The sequence below is a fragment of the Pagrus pagrus genome, assembly GCF_965226575.1.
Source record: "Pagrus pagrus genome assembly, chromosome: 5".
In the NCBI taxonomy this organism is placed as follows: domain Eukaryota; kingdom Metazoa; phylum Chordata; class Actinopteri; order Spariformes; family Sparidae; genus Pagrus; species Pagrus pagrus.
Window position 1 is genome coordinate 1,500,810 of NC_140189.1, and position 23,343 is coordinate 1,524,152.

Below are 23,343 nucleotides of genomic sequence, written 5' to 3' on the forward strand. Positions count from 1 at the left end.
AGATAACCACCAATGCTAAACAAAATGCACACACAGCAAACGGTAACATTTGACAAGCAGTCTTCATTAGCATAGCAATATAACACTTGGCCTGAGTAATAATAATACTACCACTTGAATCAATATAAAAAGACTGTTGCAATTACAAACAGCCAACAGATTTAAATGAAATGACAATATGTAATATTTTAATGCAGGATAATTCAAATGATGTAACATACTTAGAAAGACCATGGACATGCTGTAAAACACATTACTTCCTCACAGGATTGACGGTGGAAATACAGGTGAATCACTACGATTAATCTTAGCCTGGCTGTTAGCCTGGTCTGGAGCAGGCTAGCTGCAGAGAATAAATCACCATAGTAACTTGGCCGGGTTAAGTTTGACCTGCTTTTATGCAACCGACTTGAGGCTAAATTCAGCCAGGATAACCAACATATCCCGGCTTAATCCCTTATCTTGGTTTTGTGCAATACCCCTCTGGACTTCTGTCTAATGTTACATCCCGAGTTGTAATTCCTACTCATCAAATCACAGCATCAAATCATAGCTTGGTTCTAGGGGTGGAGCCGAACCCGAATACGGTATTCGGAAAGGCACAAATAACGTGTTTTTTACAAATACTTATTTCGAACAAATACTTTAAAAAATATTTGTATTCGGGAACAAGAAAAACATCATATCAAAAAGCTACGTTTCCTCATGAGACCGCAGTACATGCCCAGATGAGTGAGTGAGTGACGTTCAGGAGTCGGGGGTGGGGGCGTCAAAACACCGCTGTTCCGACCCCCCCGCCCCCGCAGCTGTCCATGGTGCTGCTGAACCAGGTGACGTTGTTTACACTCTGCGTTGTGGCTTGTCTGTGAAACGCGCGCTGCTCAGGGACTGGGCAGATCTGTCCCACTTGCTTTGTCCCTCACTCCGTTGGGAGATCTTCCACAGAGTAAAAGAAATACACATTGTTTCTCTCCCCCGCTCCGCTCGAGCGCGGCTGAACGCGGCTTGAGCCCACTTCACGGGCGCGAGGCGGCTGCAGCCGGCGACCCTGCTGACAGCAGACCGGGGGAGAAAAAAATTCTTTGCTCGGTGCTTTGGTTGGGTTTTAGGCAATGAAGAAAGGAGTTGGTTAAGTTTAGTAAAAAGACCAGGCAGAGGCCAGAAGCATAATGACCGTTAGCTATAGGCTACTATGTCATATTATTTACAGATCAAGTTTAGTTCTTGGAGCTCTGTGCATTAGAAAGAACAGTTCTTTTAAGTATTATTTGTTTTTATTCTGTCTGTTCAATGTCCTCCAACAAGGACGGGTGGTGGTGGGGTTCATAATGTTCACAATGATATTTTATTAGTTGTTGGTTTAACCATGGATGAGGTAATGGCTGTTATGTTATTTTCTTTTCAATGACATTCCTTGTTACATGTTCATTGCTGGATTTATGGAAAAACATCAACCAATATTGCATATCCATAATTATTATAATGGATAATTAAAGAATACTTACACTATAACGAAAATTAGAAGTGTAACTAAAAAAAATAAATAATTTTACGCCTATTTCGAATTTTACTCGAATACAAATACAAATACAAATACTTTTCCCCCCTCAACAAATACAAATACAGATACAAATATCGGCTGCTCTGCACACCCCTACTTGGCACGGCTAATATGTGTAGCAAGGCTAATAGCAGATGGCTAATTCTAACTTTAGCTTGCATATTACATAGTGCTTAAACGTTAACTCGGCGTGATCGAGACCAACACAGCGGGGAACATCGTGAAGTGGGTTGAATTGAAACTTGTTGACTTATTGTTTATTTAACAAACTTGTTTATTTACCGTTGAGGCGGACCACTCTCCACCGACCTCATGAGTTTGTCATGAGGTCGGTGCGCCCTCTACAGGATAAATAGCCTAATGTCGGGGGATCTTTTCAAATTTATTTCTGAAAATTTCGGCGACAATCGGCGAGTTTTGGCCGATTACCGATTAGTCTCAAACGGGCTATAATCGGCCGATTTAATCGGCTCGCCGAGGTCGGGCCCTAGTTAACACTGTGCTTTTCCTACTGTAACAGGTTGTTGTACCTTGTTGTTGAGCTCATTGAGTGCTGTGCTGTGGCTCCTCTCCACAGATTCTTGTTCCTGAAGCTGCTGTCTCTGCTGATTCTTCACACAGTCGTAGTCTGACTGCAGCGACTGAAGTATCCGAGTCTTTAACTCCACTTCCTTCTGCAGGGTGTATTTGTCTTGCTCGAGGACCTTTGGCACACACATCACACAAAGACAGGCGGACAAGTTTGAAACATTTTTCCTGGTCACTCACACAGCTTTCTAAGGCTCTACAGTGCCCCTTAAATCAAATATAAGCATAGAGCTCTGTTTTAATACTTTTTACAAGAGAAATAGGCTCTCTGAAAACTGCTGACAGTGAGATCTGTATTGGGGTAATGGCAGAATTTTGAGCTTGTGTTTTTTTGTGATGTGGCTCAGTGTCATACCTCGAGTGCGTTGGTCATCTCCACTCTCTGTTCCTCCAGTCTGCTCTGCAGTTCCATCTGCTGGTTGAGGAGATCTAATCCAGCTTGGGCAGCCAGATGGACCTGCTCATCCTTCTCCCTCAGCTGGCTCCTCAGCCGCTCAATGTCCTCTTCTGCTGCCATCTGGACATAAGAGAAAAAGGGGATGTTTGTAAAACCTGCTTTATGCTTCCAGCACCACAGGAGTGGTGTGGTGTGTTCACAGGAACACAGAGACCCAGCGTTTGTCTTCCAAATGATACATTTCAATGGATTTGCAATATTTAAGAATAGAATTGACCAGACATCTGCTTCTGTTTTGATATAGTCAACCAAAGTATCATCCTAAATCACTTAGAGACCTGGATAGGACTCAAGCTCTTTGCTTAATTTATTCGTACCTCTCCAACAGAACTTTTTCTGTTGCTCTTGGTGATTCTACGGCCTCAACTGACTCCCCCCTCCGTTTTCCATATACATGCTGCCTCCTGCCCAAGTTATCAAGTATCATGATGTGCTCTACCACTTTTATGGCAACAACACTCAGTTATTTGTGCCATTAAAACCCACAGATCCTAGCACCATTGCCAAACTCACTTCTTGCCTCTCCCATATTAAATCCTGGTCTAAAAATGTTAAATTTAACAAGGTCAAGTCTGACGTCATTCTGTCTGGCCCCCTTAATACAATCACCTATGTTGGTGCTAATCTTGGCAGCCTTTCAAATAACACTAAACAGGCTGCTGTAGAAATCTTGGAGTAATATTGGATTTCAACCTCTGCATTGATTACCAATTTAAAAAATGTTCTTGTTGATAATTAGGTCATTGTTTATCATTGGCTGATGTACAGAAAGTTGGAAACGCTTCTGTCTATTCTTGGTTTGATTATTGCAATGTCCTTGGAGGGAGACATTGGGAGGAGCCCTGCCAATGTACGCTGCTGCCCGACTTATTACCAAGACAAATAGGTATGATCACATCACCCCTGTGCTTTTCTCCCTGCTAGATTTCAAATTGATTGAAAATGTAATCGCTTAGTTATAAGTTGTTGTTTTTTTAATTGTTTTTCTTCAAGTTATTTTATTTTATCTCCCTTATCTAGTTTTATTGACTATTGAGCACTTTGTAACTTTTTAAGAAAGATGTTAAAAATAAAATGTAATAACATTATTGTTATTATTCTGGAACTGGCCTCTGGAGAGATGGGTTGTTTATATGACATAACTAACTCTTTTAGTAATGTGTGTTCTGATGAGTCATAAGGAGAAACTCACTGAAATAGATTTAAATGTTTAGTATAATGCTATTGTGTGAGTCTTATTTCTCAGACAAGTTAAAGACTTACTTTCAGTGGTGGTGTTGGGTTCTTCTGTGTATAACTTATAGTCCCTATTTATCTAGGTACCTCATTATATATACATTAAGTGTTTCTTCCAAGTATTTTTTTCTGTACACATAATCTCTAAAACCATTGCCATTTTAGCCTGGTGGCAGTTTGTCGACGTATTTGCAGTTCTGCACCACACAAATGCAAGGTAAGGGTTGACGTTGAATAAGAGTTCCGATATTAGCACTGAAATATAACCGTTGCCCATGTAACGCTAAATGGGCACCGGCTGCCTGATAGATGACGTTAGTATATGTAAACTCAGCTACACACAACGGCAACAGATCGACAAAGGACAGTTAACGTTATGCCTGATGAAATGCGTAGTTAGCGATCTAACGAAGGTTGAACCAGTTCTAACTAATGTTAGCTAACTCATACACGTTAAGTTAGTCTCCCAACTCGGTTCTAATAAAACAAAACACGCAAAAGAAATTACCTCGAGGCAATCGACTTAGTAATCTAGACCAAATCTTTGAATTGGCATCGACAATTGCTATAAAATAAACACATTTGGTTACCTTTAGACACCGATCAACAGTCAGCGTAAACGTTCAACCCGCCAGAGTTTAAATTCACAATCCCATCAACTATCGCGACACGATATTACGTCTCTACGAGAGCAGGTCCTGATTGGTCAGGCAGGCACAGCATGGAATCTGCAAAGACGTACGTGTCAAACCATAGACATACCCGTATGTCTATGTGTCAAAGAAGCTACATTCACCTGAATGCTCGAATCCAAGGTTTCCCGACACTGTAAAGAGATGATCAATATGGTCCCTTTAATTGTTGGCTGATCGGTGTATGTTTGAGCTCCCGAATCGAAACGTCCTATGGACGCTAAAGGATTTTTAACTGTTCCGATAGAATCCTCTATTTTTATTCTACTGGTTCCAATAAAATCCTTAAGGATTCCCATACATTTCTAAAACTCCTATGGGAATTCTTTATGAAGAGGTTTATCTATCTATCTATCTATCTATCTATCTATCTATCTATATATATATATATGGGTCAGTGACATACACCAGAAAAGTGTTTTTTCAAAAACTTCAAATAACAGGCATACAAATGATTGACTTTTGTTCTACTAACTCATCTTTATAGAAACATGTTGTTTTTAGATTTTCAATTGGAATCAGAATTTATGTGACACTTTGTTGTATTAATGCCTAAAACCGTCATATGGTGTGACATGAAAATAATTGTATATAAAATGAAAATGGATTATACCTTTCTTAAGTTACTCACTTTATCAAAGTCCTTTATCATAACTAAACTGTGATCCATTATAGTTTTGTGAGAATTAATTAAATTTGTGTATTATTTTCTAAATCATTGCTCAATGTGAGACCTATGTTGTCAGTCTTTCGATGTATTTTCTATTTATTGTGACAAACCTTGCTATAAAATTATAAAAATATTTAACTCTTGCTCATACTATTTTCTATGTATTCCATGAACATTTTCACGTTTTATCATTAATAAAGGTATGTTATTTTCACAATTTGGAATGTCACACCACATGATATAGTGTCACATGTGTCAATGATCATGTCGCCATGTGTCAAAGCAAACCATGTATTAACCTACCTATTGGTGAGTACTGATCACTCATATGGCAGGAAATATTTAACCACTCATAACTGCTGGAAGGTAATATTCAAATTGTATAAATTGATTTGATACAAGTAAACAAGTAAAACAAACATTTTTTATAAAGTATGAACCATGACTAATGATATGAACCATGGTAAGCAATCTGTATTATTGACCTCAGAAAGAACAGCACCCATCTTCGTACAGGGTGGCTGAGTGGATGAATAAATACATCAAATCATCTAGACTTCATTGTACATAAGCCAGTCAAATTTGGAGAGAGTAGCACACCGACTGCCTTGCTGAGGTTGTGATATGCCACAAACAACTTCCTGATCTTGATAGTAAATGCAGTCTCGCCTATTTGGCCAGACAAAACCATTTTTGTCTCCAAGTTGTTTCATGCAGTTTACCTGCAGCCCCTCCATACTTAAGTCAACAATCTGTCCCATATATGGTTTTCCCTCATACTTAATTAAGACAAACTGTCCTTTTGTGTATCCTTCTTCATCTGAACTGGTGTCTGCATCCTCAGCTTGGGCCTCTCCAATTGATGCACTTGATTGGGCACATGCATACAGCACCTGAGTAGAAGAGCTTCAAAAGAAAAGATTTATATGTCAGTGACACGATTGTCTGCAGTGAGTTGGCTTCATCAACTGAACTGTTTCACTTGATGAAGCCAGTTTAACTGATGACTTGCAATCGCATTGAGCCTCTGGTTGAACACATCAGTTAGCTCTCCTACTGTCCCCCTCTTCTTTTTCTTCACCCAGTTCTTGTAGCTTCTCTCTCCCACTACAACATCCTGCTTCTCCCACTGCTCCCATGTTGCAGTGTCAGCTGGGTTGTGGTCCTGCAGGTTGGGCTCATCATAACAGCACATTGTGCACACACGTTGCATGCATTTTGCATTTTCAGTATTACATGTGATACCTGACAGCAGTGCTGACAGGCTTTTTGTCGTGATCAAGCCTCTGCTTGAAAGAGCATCAATTAGGAGAGAGATGTTTGCATGTTCCCAGCAGGCACACGTGTTGCAGTCGCTGAACCTAGCCTCTGTGACGTAAAAAGGTTTATACATTATGAACTGTCTGTAGGACAGCTGGTGCTTTTGTTCACATTTTTGCACGTAGGCCTTATGAAGGTCCTTTAGTGAGGAAGTCAGCACTTTGTCTTTTCTCTTTCCTGCCTACTGTGTCCTTCTTCCCAGGAAGCACGGTGCTATTTTCATCTAACAGCAGGAAGGATTCCACTTGAGCCTTTTTCTCATTTATTAACTTTTTCCTGGGTGGCAAGTAGTATTTTTCCGCTGACTGTTAATTTTGTTACGTTTTGCCTCACACGTTGTTTCCTATATTTCTCAGCCCTCTTCTTTTCTTCGCTGTCTTTTCTCTGGAGTTTTTTGTTCTGATCCTTCAGTCTCCTTAATGATGTCTTCAGCTTCTTTATCTCTTCAGTGTGTGGGCTTGGTGGTGGCGATGTAGGACCTCAGACTGGACCTGGGACTGGACGTGAGACTGGACACGGACCTGGGTCTACCTGGATGTCTCCATCATAGATGGAGTTATCTGGGGGAGTCATGTTCAGTAATTCATTTAAATTTCTCCTTTTGGTTCTGTATTTTGAATGAGAATTTCTCCATATCTCCCTCAGCTTTTCTCGTCTTGACAGTGGGAGACTCTTGATACTAAATTAAGGTATCTCCCCTTTCTGTTTCTTTTCTTGATATCTGTTAACAGAGAAACAGAATAGTGTGAACATTTTAACAGTTGTGGGCCAACTGGGCCAGCAAGGCTTGTTTGCTGGCCTGGACATCATCAGTAAATACATTTAATTTCAATAAATATGTTTATTTATTAATCAATACATCAAATAATTCCCCATAGTCTACTCTCTGCAATTCATAACTGCGTTCCTCTTAGTTGCACTGCCTACAGTGTTCTAGTCCAATGATATTTTAGATATGATGTATTGCCAGGCTTCAAGAAATCTGCCCCAAGGCGTTTTGAATCAACAATGAAGGCACCCTCTAAAACCCTCCCTCAGACCTTCCTATTGGTCAGCGAATGGAAACACAGTTGTCGTTTACTTTTCTTTTCTTTGACTCAGCAACTCCTCTCTCCTTGCAGGGTCAAGAGTTCAGTCTCTCCCTGTATCTTTTTGTCCTCTCTGCACTTGTCATTATTTGCCTCAAGCTGACAAAAGAAAAGGGAATGTATGGTTTAAGACGAAGACAAAACATTGTTTAGACTTAAACAGCATTCTAAGGTTTCTGTGAAGGGCTCTGCTGTGTCTGTCTGATAAACTAGAAATCTGTATCACTGAATAAAACTAAACTAAACTAAACACAATCTATTGTGGATAATTACAACTTTTATGTGATGATGGACCCAAACAAATGTTTAAAAGGACAAAACATACATTGAACTTTATTTATTGTTATATCTGCAGGAAATTGAAATTCGTATGATATGGTGTGACAATCAAAATCATATGGCATGACAGGCAGACATGTCACACCATATGATGAAGTGTCACACCATATTATGTTTTCTGCACTTAGCACAACCTTGAGTCTTGTAGCTACACATTAACTTGCTGACAAGATGCCAGCTATAACAAAGCAACATAGATTTACATGTAATTATGACAAAAAAAAAAAAAATCTTTTGCATTTCTATGAAAAATGTGTCACACCAAAAGACATCCGGAAGTGGGACTTTTGTCAGAGTGCCAACAAAATCTGATTTATTGAAAATATATAAATGATAACTCACCTCAGAAACCTGTCATGGTCTGGTATTGATAGTACTGAACAACCTTGCTGAAGAAGAACCTCTCATTCCCAAGGGTGTCAAAACAGTTGCCATTGAAATATCCCAAAATAGTGTCACACCATATGATTTTGATTTGTGTGACAAATTCTTTTTGATCAGAACTGACTCAAAACATTATGCTTGGACTTTGAAAAGAGTAGGCTCACAAATAGACGTATTTTTTTCTGTATTTTTTTGAGAATTTTTGCATTTATTTTTCTTAGCTTTATTCAAGTTCTTACTTTGAGAAACAAGTGCCGGACAGTCACACCATATGAGTTTTGCTATGTTTGGTTGAAAATTCTGAAAAAATGAGCGATGAACTGGTTTAATGTTGAGTATGTTCACATAAAGCATAGTTTTCTACACAATATTGAGAAGGTTTTTTGACAAATATATTTTTTATTTATACATGTTTGACACTGAAGACAGCAAAACTGCCATGTCACGTCATACACCGATATATATGTACGTACACACACACACACACACACACACACACACACACACACACACACACACACACACACACACACACACACACACACACACACACACACACACACACACACACACACACACACACACACATGACGGCGAGTACTGAATATAATCGTCTTTTGTTTAAACTTGCTTTAAAGCCTCAGATATTAATGTCTTATGCCTCTGCTTGTATCGGTCTAACTTTGCGCTCTGTTTGAAATACAGGCAAACTTTTCTTTGTCTGATATTTGGGTGACATGCGCCCGTTGAAAATACAAGGAGGGCCTTCTGTCCCTGTGGCTTGTGCAATACTGCCCACATGCCTGCCTTTCCGGACACCAGACATATATAGCCACTGTATATTATGCATATCATGATTGTTTGATTACTGTTTGTGCACCGATCTAAATTTCAGTGCTGGTAAGGCTATTCCTTATGTATAACTGAAAAATTATTCTTCTCATTTATTTTTGTAAATTGGATGAAATTGATAAAAAAAAAAAAAATACATAACAGTACACATGGAAAGTTCACAGCAGATAATGTGTAATCATTGACTGGTACATTTTGCGTTTTTCGACCTGCAACCCAAGCCGTTGGAGCATGTTGGAGACTTGCAAAAGTGATAGTAGAAGTGATGTGATCTTTATTAAATTTTCCTATTTCTTTTATTACATTATTATTTAGGTGAAAATTAGTCATTGATTATACATTTTTAGTGTAAATGCTCAAAATTATTAGTTATTTCTTGGATAGTTAAGCCACAAACCCTTCACAACTCTCAAACTTAATGAAGCCCTTGGTGAAGGACCAGTGATGTTTGAAGCCTCAGATGTCACCAGTCACATGGTTTTCTTCATCTGACACAACCTCTGACGCAATGACACAACGACTACACAGGGTTGAACCTAGCTTTGTGGCTCTGGTTAATCTGCCCATCTCTTCTTCCCAACAATATGTGGCTTCTAAATTTCTGTGATTCAAAGGATTGTGGGCGAAATGTCTACATTCTGTCACATGACCAGTGGAAATGAAATACATAAACACTGTCATCAGTTTTTGTATAACATGCACAGCACAACTAGTTTACATCACTTCAATTTAATGAAAGTTTCATCACATTCAATTTTCATGTCTTAAACTATACCCAGACATCCATATAGTTCACATCAGATTAATCTATGATTTTCACTGTTAAATGAGCATCAGTGTATCAGTTTATTCATGCTCATTCTGTTATCTCATTCACTCTGAACAGCAACACTGGACACAAATGTCTTCTCATGTTTGGTCAACAGATACCTCTCCTGCTGTGTTTTTACACAACAATGTTGAACAAATAGTGTTAATAATGTCATCCACGAGGAATCGTAATTCTAAAACAACCTACATAATGTTGCCTTGTTTTCATATTTACAGTAAATAGTTTGAGTGTTCTCCTCATGCTGCAGCAATGGAGGCATCATCCAGCTGTCGACCCTGAGGCTGAGGAGAAAGAAAAGGAAAATTATTATTATTAGTATTATTAATATCTTCACACTCAGATACCAATGACTGCTAACTCAGTGGTGTATACAAATTTCCAAGACTTTGTTACCTTGACAAAGATGCGTTGGGGCAGGAAGCGTCTCAGTGTGTGTGTGTTGGTGGTTGGGCAGCGGGGCAGGCTAATGTTGAGCTGTGGTAGTGTTTGGTAACCAGCCATCAGTGGGTAATAGTTATACAGCATCTGCTGCTCTGAGCCAGGAAGGATACGCAGGCGCACCTGCACGCACACGCACACACACACACACACACACACACACACACACACACACACACACACACACACACACACACACACACACACACACACACACACACACAGTTCTGAGTTCTGAGCATGAAGGTCATGCAGGTTAAAAAGTATTGGTATCAAAACTTCAATACAATTCAAAGCCTGTAACTAGTCTCTGGCCTCCAATTAGGCTCGTCCTGATTGGGCCTGATAAGTGAGTGCTTAATGATATAGTTTTAGTTAGTGAAAGTGGCCTTGGACTTCTGACACATTTATACAGTACAGTAATCTGTCCAGCGCATATTCTCAAACATGAGCACATCCTTTCTACACAATGTGTTTAACCATAAAATAGATATACACACATATTTAGCATACAACTAAATAAATTGCCAGCATTCAATGAAAAATAAAGACACACATTTTTTGTATCTGGTTTGCTTGTTTTAGGCCAGTCTGAGTACTGCAATAACATACGGACCACGACCGCCTGTTTGCTACTGATCGGCTAAGGCATCTGACAACATTACAAAAACTATTCCTCTTTACCACAGAGCTTTTTCTTAAATAATAAAAACCTTTTTGTAACCAGAAACACAAGTCTCTCAATCAGAAATCTAGCGAGATGTTAGTTGTTGCAGTAAGATGATGGTGGAAATGTTTACTTACAGGGAAATGCTAGCAAGCATTTATTTCCACAGTTAAGGCTGAATACTTAACTGATTTTGTGAGGAGAGAACTATAAGAACTCAACTTGCAAGATTTAAAAGTGAGCCAAGTGATACCTGTTTGAGTCCAGAGAACATGAAGGCATCAGAAGGTTCAACAGCCATCTCCACCTCCTGCACCAGAGCTGTTCTGTTCTCTATATGGTAACGAACTGAGAGAGACTCTCTGACTCGCCCAAATGATGGTAACTCTACACCGAAACAAAGACATATAAACATATAACAGAGCTGATTGTTAGAAGTCAAATTCATCAGGAAATAAATTATTGAAAGGAAAAGAAACAATTAAAATATGTGCAAAGTCACAAGTGTAGCTTCAGAGACATTTACACAAAGTGCCATGTGTTATAATGTGTACAGTGCATGTGATGTGTTTATTTACTTGACTAACCAGCATGGATGTAAAGGGGGACAGACTCCAGGATGACATGAGGTAGAGTGACTGTAGTTTGGATGAGAGGACTGTCTGCACTGGAGGACTGTCTGTACAACAGAGTTAAGAGCTTTGCAAGCTGGTTCAAACCCAATGATCACCTAGCAACATGAGTATGTGTGTATGTACATACCTCCTCCATGATATCAGGTACTGTCCTGTAGCTACAGTGCTATTGCTGTTGGTCTGTGGTGGACACCGGAGACAGAAACACTCACTGGCACATTCGCCTGTCTGCAGAACCACTGATGTCACCCCCACACGCACGTACGCACGTACGCGCGCACACACACACACACACACACACACACACACACACACACACACACACACACACACACACACACACACACACAGCATTATAAATCCTTTTTTTATGAGATATTTTTGATCATTCATTAGCTGTAAGCCACAATCATCAAAATTTAAACAAAAAAGGCTTGAAACATTGCACTTTATGTGTAATGAATCTCGAATATTTTAAAGTTTCACTTTTTTAATTAAATCACAGAAAAAAAAATCATGATATTCTTTTGAGATGCACCTGTTATTTGATTTATCAGGACAGTATGCAGTATAAATAATAGACGCTACTCTTCCTGCTGCCTTTACGCTACTAATTTAATGAAATAAAGTTTGGTTTCAAATAAAACCAAAGGTTGTTTCTCTTTCAGGATTAATTGAAGACCTTTTAAAACATCTCTATTATTTCTAGACACAAACCTTATTATGATAAATATACTGTGTTACAAATCATTTTTGAAAGGCACAAACTTTGAGCTCTGTTGTAATCTGGCACATATTACAAGAGAAAACTTTGACAAAAATGCTACAAATAGTTGATAGGAAATTAAAAGTGACAGAGGGACTTATTTACCCTTAAGTGGAAAAATAGCAGTAATGAAGTCGTTGGTAATACCTCAGTTTATCTATATTCTCATGGCATTACCCACACCAGGAAAAGAATTGCTCAAAATATATGAACAAAAGGTATTTAGCTTTTAATGGGACGGTAAGCCTGACAAGGCTTCCGTTATACCTACATTTATTTCAAATCCACAATGGTTTTCAACAAAGTTAATAATGTTTGCTCATCCTCGCTTCCTGAAACAACTTTATCCATAGCTTCAGTTAACTCCATTCCAACTTTTTGGGGATTTTAGGAAGATGTTACAGCCAGCTGGTTTCATTTACAATATCATCAACCTGAATCTAGTAATATAATCCAGAGCCATGTGTTATAGTTTAAGAGAAACATACACATATAGGACAGTCCTTTGTTCATTGAGTCAATGCATGAAAAGGGAATACTGTTTATAAATGATCTTTTAAACAGTGGTGGCAAAATTATCTCTTCTAACTGAGATAACCAGAGAAAAGTATGGCAATGGTTGTGACAATTGTGCATACAATCAACTCTGTGCAGCTATACCACAAATCTGGAAAAATAAATTACTACGTACAAAACAAACATGCTGTCCTTGCATTAGGGATAGCGCACGGATGAGCAATTAAAAAAAAAACAAGCACATATATCAGTTTAGCATGCATGTCAACAAAATATCTGCTGTGCCAGTGGCTATTCAATCAAAATGGGAGGATTTGTTAGATAATGTATCCCATGGGGCGAAGTTTTTACAAATATCTACAAAACTACTCTTAATGTCACCACAAGAATGTCTCAAATCAAGTTAATTTATAGCTACTTAATGATGAGGCAGATGATTCATAAATGAGGCATTCAACAGTGTGTTTTATGTAGATTTTGTGAGGAGGAAGATGAGTTAGACTTTCATTTATTTGAGTGTTTTAAAGAAGTAGCACTATTCTGGATTGAAGTACTGGAAAAAAGTGAATTCATTCAAGCTTTTACATCTGTCCTTTAACCATAATGTTTGGTGATTTTTTTTGGGGCAAGTTTTTCCTCACTCGAATCGAGGGTCGAAGGACAGAGGGTGTCGTCTCTGTACAGATTGTAAAGCCCTCTGAGGCAAACTGTGATTTGTGAATTTGGGCTATACAAATAAAATTTGATTTGATTTTGATTTGATTTACGGGACGAAGCGGAAATATTTGAACAACATTATCCTTATGATGGGTAAGGCGTACATGCAGGTTGGAATCAGGTTTGACACTTTGAAGTCAATAAGGCCTAATGGATGAAAACCAATTATTTCTTTAATACTTTTCCTTTTCTTTGTTTGCGTAAACCCATATCCATATATCTACAGTATTAGTAAATATATGTAGGTGTGTGTAGATATATGCATGCATTTATTTATATCTGTGAGTGCATACAGTAAGGGTATGTATTTGCATAGGTGTGTAGTTATCAATATACGTACAAGTATGAATGAATTGGTCTCATTTATCTTATACCTTCAATACAGTACTTGATTTGATAACAAGGTTAAGACGGCAACCCGTCTTTTTTTTGGTTATGTTTTGATTTTCTTTTCTTCTTTTCTAAAATGTATTGTATCAAGTTTCTGTAGATGCACAAGGAATAAATTAATTAATTAATTAAAAAAATGTACAGGTCAGGAAATTTCATGCTAAATTGAAATTTATTTGAAACTACTCCCAAAATTCTCAACATCTTACAGTACATCATTTAACTATAGACAATTGAATTTTTACCAATTCACATAATAAACAATTAAGCTCTCCTTGTCTCGCGCTCGCACAATTAGCAATGAATCATGGCCAACGATAAAAATTGATGAAAATGTAAATGTTAAAAAAATGTACTTCAATTTACTGACCTACAGAAGTTAGACGGAAACTAGTTGTAAATTAAGATGCAACAACTCACTTCAATTTAGTGGCCTGCTGAGGGGCAGTTGGACATAAACTAGTTTCCTGCAAATGTATGAAAGGAATTACCATGTATTAACTGCTTACTGGACAATAGCAGATCATTATTATTAAATCATGCTGGAGTACTTTCCAATATATTTTCAGGTTATTATTATGGTTGGGGGTAATTTTAAAGACATTTCAAGTATGTTGCTTTTTTATTTACCACCTACTTTCCATAAAAAGACCTTTAAAATTACAGTAGGAACTAGCCTGGTACCTTCCTGCAGCTGTGACTGAAGCTGTGGTGTGTTGCTGGTCATAGCGAGCAGTTGCAGAGAGGACGAGGCCAGCAAAAGAGGCCAGGGAGATGATGAGAGGATGTCTGTCATCAACAGGAAGGGGATGTCCACCACTAACCGGTCCAATGGCTCAAACTATAAATGCACAAATAATGGAGATAATACCCCTTCATAAACTCAAAGCTCACTCTGTAAACCAACAATGTAAACATACCATCTGCTCTTTCTTTCTGTCAGCTCCCACTGAAGAACACTGATAAAATACTAGTAAAAGATACAGTTCTTTCTATTTAATACCATTGCAAAGGGCCAAGTGAATACCTTGCAACACCATAAACACTGGCATTAAGCAACAACCTGCACTATGCAAAAACTTAATTGCCAACTAGTACACTTGCTTTGTTCATAAATAAAACAAAATATCAACTACAGACCTTGGTGGACAAAAACTTGACAGACACCTCAAACGGGACCACTGTCTCAATGGTAACGGTCTCATCCTGGAAGACAACAGAACAAGAGAGGAGTCAACCAGATTATAAACAAGAACTCCTTTAACATAGACCAGGGCTGCCCAGAGTGGGACCTGTGGCAGTAGATGACATGCTGTAGGGTTCGATTTGGCTGGCTGAATGTTTCTAAAAAATGTTGTAACATTAATGAAAATAAAATCATAATATCAATAGCTGTTAATGTCGTTTTATTTTTTGTGAGGGTTTAAATAGGCACCTAAGATGGCATCTTGCCATGGCAGCCTTGGCCATCAGTGTATGAATGTGTGTGTGAATGGGTGAGTTTGATCAGTGTTGTAAAGCCCTTTGAGCAGTCAGTAGACTGGAACAACACTGTAGAAATACAAGTCCATTTACCATCTATGTAGGATCCCTAATTATTATTTTTTATGTAATCTGAGCACAACAGTGACCCATGACAGCAGAATTATTCTTTGCGCAGGAAGCCAGTCAGTAAAGGAACCTTGGGATCCTAATATGGAAGCCTGTACTTTTTCACTTGCCAGAGAGGCAAGTTAAAAAAAATTAAGGAACTTGAAAAAGTATCCTGCTAAAATGTTAACATCTTAGTACAGGCACAATAGGTGCTTGCTTTAGGCCCGTGGTCCATCATCAAGTTTTAGTTTTGGCCCTCCAAGAGAAAAAGCTTGGCCACCCCTGACATACACAGACAGATGGCTAATTGTTAGCTGTGCAGAGTAGAGCCGGTCTTTACCTTATGACATTTGCAGACAATCTGTCGTCCTTCCACTGTGATATCAATGCTGTAGGCCACATGGAACAGGAAGACCCTTGGACCAGTTGATACACATTTCACATATACACATTTCTCCAACTACACACACACACACACACACACACACACACACACACACACACACACACACACACACACACACACACACACACACACACACACACACACACACACACACACACACACACACACACAGGTATTACTACTTTTCACAGTGGGGAAGCTAATAATGGCAGGTGAGTATTTATGGAAGTTACAATGCAGAAAATGTGTTACGTGAATTTCTATGGAAATCTAAAACACTTCTTTCCCAGTGTATGTGTACCTTTTCTCCTGGTTTCAGATCTCCTAGAGGGACATCAGGGAGCAGGGCAGGTGCAGCGTCGTCACAAACCTTTGAGCCATCCAGTGTCACATGTGTGGTCTGGCTTAGATTGGCATCCTGGCCTGGACAGACCAATAAGGACAAACGCAAAACCATTATTAACTGTTCTGACTTTTAGGCATTTATGTTCCTTAGTTTTAGTTCAGAGAACCCCCCTATAGTGTTTCTGTTTAATGGTACAGTCCTATGATGCAACTTCCTGTCTGGACAGGAACACAAACATTGCATTTGGGCCCTGGAGGTTAGATTCAGCCCTACAGAGCACAGGGCGTTCATCTGTTGCCATCTTATTGTTTTGCTATGGAAAGCATCGCCTTTTCACTCCATTTCCCCAACCTAATGCACCTTGAGTCTGAAATAAATATTCAGAGCTAGAAGGCTATATCCTGACTCTCATGTCTTTTGTGGAAGGAGTTTGGCTAAGTGTCTAATTGAGGTTTTTACACCTTAACGAGGGCAGTATATTAACTATACACTGATGTTTATCATACATTTGAAATAACAGCAGTTTTCCATTCCAAATGATTCTAACTGAAGCCTATTTATCTGCTATCCCAGATAGAGGACTCACTCTCATGTCTGTTAAGTACAGAGCTGAAATCAAGACATGGTTAGCCGAGCTTAGCATAAAGACTGACAACAGAAGTAAACAGCTGGTCTGGCTCTGTACAAAATAAAAAACATAGACCTACCACCACCTAAAGCTCACAAATTAAAGTGTTGTATCTCAGGTGTTTGATCTGTACACAAACAGAAATATAAAATCAACTAGTTGTAGTTACAGTGACATCAGTGTACCTGGTTTTAGGCCAGCTGTCAGTTTGACGTCCTTTGCCATGCCCTGCTCCTGTGATTGGATGGTGAGGCTGATGCAGTACATTTCATTGTTGAGTGCAGGAGGCTGGTGGCCCAGCTGAACAGAGATCTGCGGGACTCTGGAGATGATCCTATACAAACAACAAACAAACAAATATTTCTGTCGATGCAGTGTGGATAATATCTAATACTGAAGACACTGACAGATAATGTCAGAACATTTCTAGAACCACTAGGATTGTGTTGAGTCTGAAAAAATTACATGGTACTGTGCTGCATGCTCAGGCTGTCCCAGTCTGGCTCTTGACGTGCCTCCATGCAGCGCCCCCATCGACGTGATGACCTGCCAGCCTGCAAGGCTTCATGGGCAGAGGCTGCATCTCCACCCGCCCCTCTCCAGCTCAAAAATACACAGCGGCCTTCATTGCCCAGCATCAGTTCAACACCTGTCATCTAAATGAGCATATCCAGCAACACACACAGTCAGTAACAATCATTCTCTTGGTCTTTCACACATGCAGAGACAGGCACACAGACACACACCCCACCTCAATCTTCTTGCCAACGTCTTCAGTTTTTGCTACAAAGCTGAAGTTGTAGAACTTGGTTTTTCCTGGCAAAAGGCTCATATTCCTGTGATCTGAAGATTCCACCACACACCACTGGTTGTACTCCTGCAAGCACACACATAAATAGAAAACACACAAACACATAATAGTTTTGTCATTTTCAGAAAGAGATAACCTTTGGTTTGAAGGTTTGGTCACAGGACTGGTTGGGATATTTGTGTCGAGTCAAGTGCAATTAACTCCTACCTGCAAATTTCCAAAATAATATTAGAAATTCAAAATAGGAATTTAAAAAATATTCCAACAGTTGTCCTTTAGCTCTCACTGAAACTGCTGCTTCGCCCTTATTTGTTAACACCCTAAAAACCACACTGTTAGAATATAAATGCTAGTTCTACAACATGGAACACAACAGTTGTGAATCAGAGTTGGACCTGTTATTAGAGTCACATATATTGTACGTCGATAGACTCCAGTGACAACTGTTACCACCGCCACTGGTTATTTGTAATTCTTTTCATTAATACTTCAGTGTTTCCCCTATATTCATCTAGCAGAAGTTTATTTTTTTTTAAGAGAGGAGAGGAGGAGGAAAGGGAAGGGAAGGAGAGGAGGAGGAGGAGGAGGAGTGGAGAGCGCTGCGTTTCATCTTACAGGTAGCCGTACAGTTGCCCTATGGAAGCTTCATATAGCTACAGGTCAATTAAAACATAAAAGCATATAAGCGGAAAAGAGAGGATGCATTCTTACAACTTTAGAAACTAATGTTATATTATTTTTGCGTCGTCTCACACTTGTCAGTAAAGCATAGAAATGAAGAGGACTCCGTCTTATAACTTTAGAAACTAAAGTTGTATTTTTTCCTCACTACTGACTTTACTCACTTTACTACCAAATAAAGCATTAAGCATATAAACGTCATAAAAATCGTCAAAAATGTAAGTTATTTTATCACTGAAAATGTCGTTAAATTCCAGTAAATCGTAAATAGCCCTGTTTAATAACACAACATCGTAGTGATGCAAGTTAATTCTAGAGAAAAGGAGAGTTAAGAATTAATAATTTAAGAATAACTGACAACTAGCTAGCCCACACCTAGTGGTGATAGGGGTCACACAATAATTAATAGTCTAGCTTGTTTGTCAAATCACATAGGCCTAAATCCAAGGGGGGTGCAACCCCTCATCCTAGTTAAAATATGATTCTCCCCCCAGTTTATCACTGTAAACACAACTAGCAGTGTTTGCAGTAGCAATGTAGTCATTCTTAGCTGGCAGAGCTACGACACATTTTCTTTCAGCACACATTTGGTGTCCCCTTCAGGAATTTCTCTTGATAAAATGTCTGATTTCGCACCTGCATGTTTGAATTTTCAGTGATGTGATGTTTAAAAAACTGTCTCTTCACACCTCATATGTACTTACAGCCCTTTTGATGCCGGCAGACCGACAGAAAAATCCTAGACATCACACTTTGCGAACAGCGGAGGTGTCACATGCGCTAAAACTCCATCCTAGGGGAAAAACTGTATTTTGTCTTTCCTGTATAGTCAAAGTCCTAGAACCAGTCACTATGGCTGATACTAGAGAATTATTTTGCTTTTATTACATTTGTTAAGTTACCTGGTTACTGAGGCTGACAGCCAGCTTGTTGAATGATACAGGATGAGGACAGTCAGCTCGGAGGAAAACCTGGAGTTGGATTGGCTGGTCTACATGGAAACTGGGAGACTGGAACTTGGCCTTACACTGGACTGGAGTCAAAAAGGAGAGGTCAGAGTGGAAACATCCTCATGGAAAGAACAAAAATTGTGGTACAGTTTTTAAAATTAAACAGTCATGTATGTCTCACTACACATTGCTTAAAGGAATAGTTCACTCTAAAACAAAATTCAGTCATTATCGACTCACCCACTCGAAACGATGTCATTTAGTACATTTTTCTAGCCTAAACAGTCACTATGCTACATCTGCCTGGAGGCACGCTCCGCGTTCATGTGAGTCTCCCTCACAGCCGATTACACTACGGAAGCCGTGCCGGACAAGATGAACGAGACTCGCGATAGATACACACCGGTATTTACTTCCTGCTGTGAGCCACCGAGTGACACACAAACACAAGAGGGATCTGCTGCACTGGTGATTTGAAACTTTGACACTCACAGCAGAAAGTAAATACCGGTGTGTATCTATCGCGAGTCTCATTCATCTTGTCCGGCGCGGCTTCTGTAGTGCAAACGCTGTGAGGGAGACTCGCGTGAACGCGGAGCGTGCCTCCGTGTAAACATAGCATAGTGACTGTTTAGGCTAGAAAAATTTACTAAATTACGTCGTTTCGAGTAAACTCTGGATGTCGCCACTTCAGGACACTTGGATTGCAGCGGACGAGCAGTATGGAGGAATATTACAAAGTTTTTGTGTAGTTTTATGGACTTTTTCTCCCGGGTGCCACTTGCGCTCGTTATATGGATTATCTTTGCCGAAGAGTACCCCCGCGGGTCTCCAGCTGCATTTTGAGGAATAAGAAACTACACTGGACTTCTCATCAGCATGTGGGTGAGTCGATAATGACTGAATTGTGTTTTAGAGTGAACTATTCCTTTAAGAGGTAAATTATTAGCCTTATGCTTGAAGCTTTAAAAAGTAGTATTTCAGGAGGAAAAATGATCCATGTCTGTCATTTTAATGACATTATATTTATATATTACATTATATTCATTAAACCTAATAACATGGTTCCTTTGACTGAGTGTGTGTTTACTAACTGAATGGGATATAGTCCTGCACTTCTATAGTCAGCTCCTTTGATCCTGCCAAAGACATGTGGTCGCTCCACAGTGACCTGGCTGCACTGACAGACGATGAATCACACTCAGGCTCAGCATCAGGGACCTCATTCTGAAAATACAAAGACAATTTAAATGTGTGTGAATTATTTTAAAATATATCTGCTGGTGTGTGACCTGGTCAACCTGTGGGCCAGCTCATCATTTGTTGGTCAAAGTGTGGCTTCGCCTTGATGTGTGACTAATTTCATGAACTGCATGTGACATAAGGAGTCATCCATGACACTTTTCAATAAAAAGAGTTATAATACAGCACTTAGAACCCCCCAGAGAATCTTTTCTTTTGTACCATTATTGCTACCCTGTCACATGAAAGCTACATTCCATGCATTTAAATCATGTCCTCCCTACAGACAGTAATATTTTGACATCAGTCTGTGCTGTCTTAGTGCTTTGATGCTGCCATACATTTTGAGGCTACTAATTCAGATATTCTAATCTCAGATATTTTGGTATTGATTACCTTGGATGACTGTTTGATTTGATGAACATCGTGAGCAGGGTGGAGCCCTTGGTCAGTGTCATATGTTCACTCATTATTTTCAATTAATTAAATAATTACTTAATCATTATTCTATCTGGCAAATGAAAAACAAGTTAGAATGTAGTTTTTTCTGTATCCACCAAAAATTAAAAGGACATTTGTTGTCCTGTCTTCTGTTTGAAAGGGAAAATCTCATGAATAAGGACAATTAAATGAAATAATAAGTCAAATTTACATTATTTATTTTTTTAAGACTCTTTAGGATGAAACACGATTTCTAGCTTATGATCTGGGCTATTTTGACTGGAAATCAAGAATTTGATACATCTAACAGTGTCGAGTAAAAACAAAACATCTGCTGATAATGCATCCACATTGCAATTTAATTTCTGGAGATTAGCAAACCAAATGGTTTTATCAGCACATATATGTACTATTTTTACCCGACAGTTTGAATATCAGGTCAATGACCTAAGCTTAAATAACAGGGGATTACTTGACAGCCAAAAATAGTTCTGGTAAATAATGGATTCAGCCCTCAACACTAAGGACACTTCAAATCAAAGTGTCATAGTAATAAAATTGTGTTATCTGCACATATTTTATTTGACTGAGTTTGACAGAGTGTATTTAACACAACAGTAATTTTGCCATATTTAAAAACACAAAAGCTGAAGAGTTTGCCCTTATCGACAGACACATTTCAGAAAAAATTCAGGAAATGTTATTTTATGTTATTTCATTTTGGTCTCCTTATTTATTAGATTTTCCCTTTCAAGTGTAAGATGGGAAACAAAAGTATTTTTTAATCTTTGGTGAATACAGAAGAAAAGAAAAGCTGAAATTCTTTTAAATTTTTTGGTTGCCAGTTTGAATTGATTCAACCAGCCCTCTACTCACCATCAGGACTTTGATGAGATTCTTCTCAATCCTCGACTTTTGTTCCTCCTTCAAGGTTGAAGCTGAAAGATAAGATGCCTGCACCGTTACCTCTCCTTTCAGCCATATTATCTCAAACGCAATGTTATACTTGCTTAGAAGGGCCTCAGGGGACAATGCATTTCTAATGAACCCTGAGGAATAATAATATAAATTCATCTACACTTGTGGCTACAGTTGTGGAATCTTATCAAACTGTCGGAGATATCAGTTGGAAGTCAAATGAAAAGTTAATATAGTCTGTGTAAAACTGCATTACTTCCATCATACTGGAAGTGGGTGACACAGATTTACTTATAATAGCTCAGTATAACCTTCTGCTTACCTCTTCCCAGCAGCTCCATGCAGTATATGATGTAGTCTTTAACACTGGCCATTAGATAAGCACAACGCAGAGCTGTGGTCAATATGGCTGTCAGGAGGCCCCACCACCGCTCTGTGCGATAGTCACACATCACATAGTCCAACAGCCTGATAACATAACACACACACACACACACACACACACACACACAAATACTCAGATCCACTTGCTAATAAACAGACATTAAGGAAACATTAAGCATGCGCATCTTATACAGTAGTTTAAAAGATTTCAGGTGCAGTATGACTTTAAGGTGAGACTCCCATGGCTTTTTTGAGCATCTACATGAATGTTGGAGAGTTGAGTCCTTTACTAGCCCAGAATGTATTTTGACTTACTTTAGGGCTTTGGTGTAGTCTTTTGCGTGGTAGTACTCCTCTCCCATCTGCACCACTATAAAAGAGACAGAGAATGACATGAAATACTTAGTGGGACAAGCTTAAACACAAAAGGGGGCAAATAAAATGATAAGTGCAACAAAAGGAGCTCCTTTGAGCAACATTTTATTGATGAAAAAATAAAATGTTTAAAAAGGATGCTTTGATGAGCTGTGATCACATGACACCAACATATGGTCAACAATTTTCATATCCTACATGGTTCACCGAAGTATCAAAAATGTCTACATGAATGCAGAATTCAACATGCAGTATATAATGACAGAAAAGGGAAAGAAAAGGGGAATGTAAGCCACAGCCTAAACACACAAGTCTCATTCCAATGCTAGGGAAGACTGGCGTTTTCGCTGCAACGCAAAGAGTCTATGTGAATTAGAGTTGTTTTGATTCTGAAATTGGAAATGACGCCGATACTGCCGA

General features: G+C 38.9%; 2 protein-coding genes across 7 annotated transcripts in view; both read right to left on the minus strand.

Annotated features, from left to right (window-relative positions):
• The window catches only part of spdl1 (spindle apparatus coiled-coil protein 1), a 50,775-nt gene extending 46,054 nt beyond the window's left edge, over window positions 1-4,721 (minus strand). Inside the window, exons 1-3 of one of the 4 annotated variants that reach the window (XM_084352559.1) lie at window positions 4,639-4,721; window positions 2,505-2,666; window positions 2,092-2,265 (exon numbers count right to left, since the gene is read on the minus strand). In XM_084352559.1, the coding sequence (XP_084208685.1) occupies window positions 2,092-2,265; window positions 2,505-2,666 (336 nt within the window). In that variant the 5' untranslated portion in view covers window positions 4,639-4,721. Of the gene's footprint in view, window positions 1-2,091; window positions 2,266-2,504; window positions 2,667-3,869; window positions 4,235-4,432; window positions 4,539-4,638 lie in introns of those variants that run through there. The other 3 variants (XM_084352557.1, XM_084352560.1, XM_084352558.1) reach the window with 3 other exon arrangements.
• A 5,176-nt stretch (window positions 4,722-9,897) lies between these two features.
• The window catches only part of trappc11 (trafficking protein particle complex subunit 11), a 35,199-nt gene continuing 21,753 nt past the window's right edge, over window positions 9,898-23,343 (minus strand). For all 3 annotated transcript variants that reach the window (XM_084353662.1, XM_084353661.1, XM_084353663.1), the window contains exons 14-30: window positions 22,864-22,918; window positions 22,487-22,632; window positions 22,123-22,184; window positions 20,658-20,790; window positions 19,516-19,646; window positions 17,873-17,998; window positions 17,587-17,777; window positions 17,307-17,455; window positions 16,449-16,570; window positions 16,082-16,201; window positions 15,289-15,354; window positions 14,833-14,989; window positions 11,887-11,998; window positions 11,712-11,803; window positions 11,378-11,511; window positions 10,413-10,580; window positions 9,898-10,300 (exon numbers count right to left, since the gene is read on the minus strand). In XM_084353662.1, coding sequence (XP_084209788.1) covers window positions 10,256-10,300; window positions 10,413-10,580; window positions 11,378-11,511; window positions 11,712-11,803; window positions 11,887-11,998; window positions 14,833-14,989; window positions 15,289-15,354; window positions 16,082-16,201; window positions 16,449-16,570; window positions 17,307-17,455; window positions 17,587-17,777; window positions 17,873-17,998; window positions 19,516-19,646; window positions 20,658-20,790; window positions 22,123-22,184; window positions 22,487-22,632; window positions 22,864-22,918 — 2,009 coding nt within the window. In that variant the 3' untranslated portion in view covers window positions 9,898-10,255. The remainder of the gene's footprint in view (window positions 10,301-10,412; window positions 10,581-11,377; window positions 11,512-11,711; window positions 11,804-11,886; window positions 11,999-14,832; window positions 14,990-15,288; window positions 15,355-16,081; window positions 16,202-16,448; window positions 16,571-17,306; window positions 17,456-17,586; window positions 17,778-17,872; window positions 17,999-19,515; window positions 19,647-20,657; window positions 20,791-22,122; window positions 22,185-22,486; window positions 22,633-22,863; window positions 22,919-23,343) is intronic.